The sequence below is a fragment of the Protomyctophum bolini genome, assembly GCF_963924005.1.
Source record: "Protomyctophum bolini genome assembly, chromosome: 6".
Classification (NCBI taxonomy): domain Eukaryota; kingdom Metazoa; phylum Chordata; class Actinopteri; order Myctophiformes; family Myctophidae; genus Protomyctophum; species Protomyctophum bolini.
The window spans coordinates 28,606,712-28,613,747 of record NC_137867.1 but is presented as its reverse complement, the minus strand read 5'-3'; the positions used below and the strand labels follow the sequence as shown (position 1 = coordinate 28,613,747).

Genomic DNA, 7,036 nt, shown 5'->3' with positions numbered 1-7,036 from the left:
GTTTCGCGGTGTATGGCCGTGATTGGCTTTCGTGGTGTTGTTTGCCTTATTTCGAGGCTAGAGATTGGCCCAATTCACATGCCGTCTTGCGATTGGCGAGTCTCGTTTCGCCAATGGGGTAGAGCATTATTTCAGGGCTACGACCATTGCTTCAAAAAGGACATTCTTGTAAATGGCCTTTTACAGAATCGAACACGAAAATAAAAGTAAATTTAGAATGTCTTACAGTACTACCAACTTAAGCAGCTGCATAGGGTGCTATCACTAATCCCACAGTAACAAACATTACTAGACATAATGTAGGAAAATCAAAGTGCATGCAAAAATAAACTGACAGTCATATATATTTAGCAGGCTTGTGCTGGGTGAGTTCAAACATAAATAATGTTTCTATCTAGAAATGTAAGGGATGGATGTACACTAGTGTATATGACAATAAATATAAAAATGTTCTTGCACAGCATGATATTGCCTTCAGCAATGCTGAGGTTTACAAATGTATTGTGTTCAGTCATGAAGGATTCAAGGTACAGAAATGTAAAACTTTATTTGAATATAACAAAATACAGATCCCTGCATGACGTTGATGGAATAACATCAGGTGAGTTTCAGTAACCTTTACAATGCCTGTGGCTTCCTTCTAAAGCAAAATATTTACATTGTTGTGTTCAGTTGTAATGTACTGTATATACAAGAGTTTATGCCATCTAAAAATAAAATAAAGCAAAAAAAACAACAACTTTCACGAGGAGAAGCTATCAAAGGTTTATTTCTGAAGTATTATGTGACTCATTCCTCCTTTCAAGCGATGAAGTCCAGTGGTCTGTTGAATCCACCTTTTCTATTCATATACTGCCTGTGGTAAAATAAATAAATAACATTACAGCGTTACCCTTGCAACACACATTACATCATCAACCACCAATGGGCGAGCCAAGTTCCCTGCATAGAAACACCTGCGGAGGCAGGTTGCCAGAATAGAGGCCGATAGAGAATTGCTCATATCCAGTGTCAAAAAGTTGGTATTTCACATAGCAAAGCAATTAGTATATGGCAAACTTTTATTTTTTACAAAAACATTAGGAAAAGATTCTGTATTTTTGTACTTTTTCTATATGTGTATACAGTACCATCATTCAACTGAGGAAGACAACAATGGGTAGCATACCTGTATTTTCTCTTCTGGGATACGTTGATAGCATGTGCATTGACTGATCCATCAGTCTTCCTACCCTGTTTGAAAACATTATTGCAAACGTCACATGAAATTGCTTTGTTGTCTATGTTAAATATGAATCCTTCAATTGTGCACAATAGATATGCAATTACGTACAAACGCTTAATTGAATCAAATGCTGGCATGATTCAAATGAACTACCATATGGATAAGTTAGATTTTACTGTTATTTAGATTACACATTACCTAGTGGTATTTGGAAATTAGTCTGTTCACAACTAGCCTGGGTGTGATGGCCGTTTCCAACCCTTTCAATATCCCCACAATATGGTCATTCAGAATAAATTGATTGAAAAAAGACAAATTGAAACAATTCTTGTTGCAAAACAAAACTAATGCCGTTCAATTCAACTACACAAAAAGGATCAACATGGACAAACTGCACCCTCTAGTGGGTGCATGTATATTGTCAGACACAAAATGGTATTCTCACCTTCGTGGTGTTAAAGCCGCCGAATCCCATTATTTTCATCATCTCGATCTCCTCTTCTGTTTTACCTTCCATATCTTCCTCTGTTAAAAAGGGTTTGATGCTTTTAATTTGTTTAGAAATTTGTTTAGAATTATAATATTGGTTCTCAGCTGTAATACCGAGGACAGTCCAAGAATACTGCAGATTTTCTATTCTGGTAATGAAAATAAATCAAGTATAGAAAACTAGCTTTGGCTCTCTTTTCATAACAGAAACATGTCAGATGATCTATCTAAAATTTGTTAATGTTTGTTCAGTGATTTTGTTCCTCAATTTGTATCATTTTTTCTCTTTGAAAAAAAGAGAAAAAGGAATGTAATAAATGTAATAAAAGACCACAGGTAATTTTAATTCCCACCAATAGGTGGTGTTATTCACCATAGACATAAACGTAGACGCCCTTTCCGGCTCTGGAGTGTATGTGCTCAAGGGAGGGAAAAACTTTCACGAGATTCCTTGCGAAGCCCTGCGGAAGCATGAGCGTGCGTGGGTCTGTAAGTCCCGTTAAAGATGCGCTGTGATTGGCCAGTAATCACTTGAGTGGCAGCGTGGCGTAACGTGCCTTTCACACTTCCGTTGTCCTTCCTCTCCCAGTGTAAATTCTTCCACCCCTCCTTCAACACACATCGCTCCAACGAACTGCAGCGGCCAATGAGGCATCTATTTCTTTTTAATATCCATGTTATTCACTGCCTGTTTTTCCTTTGTGTATATATTTGCTTGCAATTGTGGACATGTATTAATGTGTTAGTAATATTCCATGTCATTTTGATTAATTGAATACACAATGGAAATGAGTCCCCATGACTTGTTTGTGTTATCTCTTTAGCCTAAATCTCTTACTGTACCTGTGCAATAAAATATTCAATCAAATGTATATTTCCTGTGTGGAACATTTAAGTAGCATATCATTTTGAAGATTGTGTATGAGTCATCTGGCTCGAGAGACTAGTTAAGTGATGGATTGAATTACAGTAAAAAATTAAGTTGCAACCCTAACTTAAGTACAGATCACTATTCATTTAATCACCTGAGATCTGAATTGTCTTCACCGACTTGTCTTTCCCTTCTTTCCCATCTTTTATCCTCGAAGGGGAAACGGATGAGGAAGAGCGTGCTCTGCGAGGAGGAGACCTGCACACAGGACACACAGATTGCTGGAGGGAGGGTCATCAAGAAAAATAAGAGACAAATCCTGATCCTACATTACCTGATCCTACATTACAAATCAATGCAATGATTCTCAAAATCCACGGTTTGGGGCAAAACTAAATCTTTGAGCAACATCTCGGTTCATACAGATTACTTCAAAGAAAGGAGAACACAGCAATTGTTTCTTCATGCATGTGTACTAAATTAACTACATTTTAGAACATTAATAAAGAACACTTATATTATATAACAAATACTGTATATATATATATATGTTTTCAAGGTCTGAAACTTAATTTTTTCTCCCCTTCAATAATGCTAGTTGGTATTATATTTTATGTTGTTGGAAAGCTTGATTAGTCAGCTTTACAATGAGGTACAACTTGACAGGATTGTGCATTCGACAAATGCACAATCCTGCATTTTAGGGCGGCGCTACCCACACGGTTAGCTGTGTTGCTTATTCCACAAATGCACAACCCTTACAAGTTGTACCTTTACCATTTAATTTAGATGTATTACTCCAACTCAGGGGTCTGAGGGATCTACAGGGCCATCACAAATGTGATAGGATTTTTTAAATCTACATGAATCACTTGAACCCAAACATCCCTATTGTGAGTGGAACAACATAGCCAATCTACAAGCTCACTGCACCAGCTTGTAGATCTGCCAGAGGTTTGTGTAGACTTTAAAGGGAAAAAAAGAGCAGATTATGTAGAGAGAATGGTCAAGTTCACATAGTCTCTGAAAATAGACGTATAAAATGACGTATTAATAGAAAAGCCAAGTCAACAGAAATGAAAACATTAATATAATAGTTATCACATCACAAAACAGTGATGATCAGCGCTGCCTTTACACAGTTTAAAGGAGAATTCCATATTAGAAGGCTTTCTTACCTTTATTTGTAGTTGTTACGTCCCCACCATAGAGGTCCAGGTGTTATTTTGTGCAAAAGCGCATTATTGGCCAAAAAAAAAACTATCTCCTCTCTTCATAATGTAAATAGTATCCCAAGCGGCACACTTTACTACATATTTCGATGGAAATAAGCGAATTAGCAAAAAAAAAAAACCCCATTGATTGCTTATATTAGGGGAATAATGCACTTTTGCACAAAATAACACCTGGACCTCTTTGGTGGGGACGTAACAACTACAAATAAGGTAAGAAAGCCTTCTAGTATGGAATTCTCCTTTAATCTGAACACAAGTTTATAGAACGAAAAAACATTGCATGGATGCACCTGGGACGTATCCTCGGTGATGTATCCCAACCCAAGGTCATCAGGTTTTCGGGTTACGCAACATCATACCCCTCAATCAGGTGTCCCAGCCGGGGTGATCAAGTCCCGACTTACGTCACAGTAGCTACCCACGAACAGTCCCATTAGGGAAAGACCAGGGATGCACAGTCCGCCGCTCCCAAACTACTCTGCCGGGACTGGGAGGTCTGGCGCGCGGAAGGACTAGGCTCGGTGGGTTGACTCGACTCCTGTCCGGGCCCCTCCTACATCTCACCAGGTCCACTCCTGCTTTCTCCAGGCCCTGTGTGTTGCACCAGACTCCCAGCACCAGACACTCCATTCAGGAGTGGTGGATTCTTAAGCCGCAATGACCTGCAATATGTAGTGGTGGGTCCCTGCGTCATCTGTCATCTAGGCCGTCCTTGGCCTGAAAAACTTTGAAGACCTCTACTCGAAGTAAAAACATTCAAATATGTCCTATATAAACAAACCCACACATGCTGTACGTCAAATATATTTATTGACACTGCTTAACCATTTTGACCAGCATTTCAAGCTTGACCGAGTTTCCTAACCTAGTAACCGTTGCTAATGTGGTATTGGCCAACAACGGGCTTGGGTGGGACTTAGCGACAGGCTAATTATATGGCTCTGGATCGACGGTGGTATTATTATTCGCCGTTAGAAAATGTTCGGGTGTTCTGATCCGATAGCCGCCTCCCCTCCCGTCAAAACAGTTCTCAATGTTTACATCTTACTTGACGAGAAGACATGTGGACAATTTATCCTTATGGAATGGAACCAGGGAGAGGGGGAAAAACACCACGAGAGTGACGAGTGATCAGTCAAACATGTGTTCTCTCCGCAGTAAATTCTAGAATGAATAAAGAGGATGGTGCACAGAGGCGCGGCATAGGCTCCTGCGGGAGGTTTGCACATGCTCAGTGTAAAGAGGAACTGCGATGATGGAGTGTTCCAGCAGAGGTGCTAGCATAGAGTATTAAGGTGCATGAGAGTTGCTGACCCGGAACTGAAATAATAAAAAGGATATCACAAAAAGAGCATTTTTAGGGGCTTTTAATTTTTCATAACTGTGGAAAAAATGTTGTGTATAACAGACTGAAAGATAAAGGACACGTACATTCACTAAATGTTAATGTTTTTGTATATTTTCTTTTGTGGATTTTCCATGTGTCAAACTTTTTTTTTTTGTGAAATGACAAAGCAACATGGATACTGTTCATTCAAGTGCTGTGGATGATACAAAACATTTGAAAAGGGAAGGGTGGCTGCTGTTTAATTCTCAACTGTTCTGGATCTCATTATTTACATCACAAGTTATGAGCTTTAATCTAGCACCTCTGCTGGAACACTTAATCATCGCAGTTCCTGTTTACACTGAGCATGTGCAAACCTCCTGCAGGAGCCTATGCCGCGCCTCCGGGCACCATCCTCTTTATTCATTCTAGAGTAAATTAATAATCTGTCTGTAGGCTATGCGATCTGACCATTATTATTTTGATTACACGGTCATGCTCGTTTGAGGACAGCAGAGCATACATGTGTTTAGGAATGTTGCTGAAGGTTATGTTATTTTGTCAGCTGACACCCAAATCAAAGAAACCATACAGCTTGTATTTAATTATTTGATAATTAAGCAGCAGCCTACTACTATAGCCTACTGGTAGGCAGGAAAATGGCAACCAGAATAACCCGTTCTGAGCGAAACTCCTCCCTACGCTCTGGCCCAGGGTTTGTAATTGGAAAGGGGCTAGTCATCCAGACCTAGATGTAATCACGAATTACATTTTAGTTGGACAGGAAGTAATTCACTTTTAGGGACAGTCAAAATGTAATATTTTCAACATTATTTATGACTATTGACCACAGATATGCACTCTGTGTGAAAAACATTTTTCATCTCGTCTTGGGAAAAAAACCTCAATTCACTTTAATTCACTCTCTTGTCTTGTCTCACCTAGAACGTCTCCTGTGAGGAGAGCGCGAGCGGCTCCTCCGCCTGTCCCGGTCTCGTGAACGGGAACGCTCCCTCTCCCTGCGCCGAATTCGCTCTCGGACCGGGTCCCTGGAAGTGGAGCGAGAACGTCGTCTCTCTGCAGACACAATAAATTATTCACCTAATGCAGGCAAAAAACGCAAAAAGTATACATATCACCACAATTCAATTCTGGTTGGACCACGAAGCTGAAGAGTTTCACAACGAAGCTGAAGAGTTTCACAACGACAGCCAGCGACTGACACTCAGTTTCGACGATGTAGTCCAATTTCCCCCGTGGCAAAATGTAATACCATTAAATTATCTGATCTGCGTTAGCAAAACACTGTGCCGTTAGCCCAGGTTGATAGCGACATCAATAGCTAATTAGTTATTTACCTCGTCTTGGCGGACTTCTACTCCTACTCCTACCCATTTTAGCAGGAAATGGGTATTGTAAATAAATTGATCAATAAAGTGAAAAATGTATAGATTTGGAGACTTAATAAACACAATTCCAGCTAACACTGGTTAGCAGACGTTGACTTCTTTCGTGTCGTTGTTCTTGTTGTTCTTGTTGCTTTGTGGGAAAGAGGTTTCCGGAAGTGCCGGGTGCGTTTTTCGTCACAGCGCCCTCTAATGCCTATGTCTAATGCGCTGGAGAAAACGCAATATAACACGCTCACTGCTTTGATTGATTGATTGATTGAAGTATTTAAGATTGGAGAATTACAGTAGGCGGCAGGCCTACATTTCAAGCAAAAATGACAAAACTGTTTAGTGTTGGACGACACCATAAAGCTTTACACTTGTTTACAATAGAGTCCACCTGCTCCACCATGGTCAATTCATTAACATTTAGAGACATACAAATATACACTTCTAGCCCAAAACAGGAAATACTCATCTGGGATCTGGGGCGGTGGTAGT

At 39.9% G+C, this 7,036-nt stretch overlaps 1 protein-coding gene across 1 annotated transcript; it reads right to left on the bottom strand.

The window, feature by feature from the left end:
• Positions 1-528: 528 nt before the first annotated feature.
• snrnp27 (small nuclear ribonucleoprotein 27 (U4/U6.U5)) lies at positions 529-6,693 on the bottom strand. The gene is made up of 6 exons (XM_080766085.1): positions 6,506-6,693; positions 6,089-6,224; positions 2,740-2,843; positions 1,671-1,750; positions 1,169-1,233; positions 529-856 (listed from the first exon to the last, which is right to left on the bottom strand). Exons 1-6 carry the CDS (start codon positions 6,540-6,542, stop codon positions 802-804), a joined length of 477 nt encoding a protein of 158 aa, XP_080622211.1. The 5' UTR covers positions 6,543-6,693; the 3' UTR covers positions 529-801.
• Between the last annotated feature and the right edge of the window lie 343 nt (positions 6,694-7,036).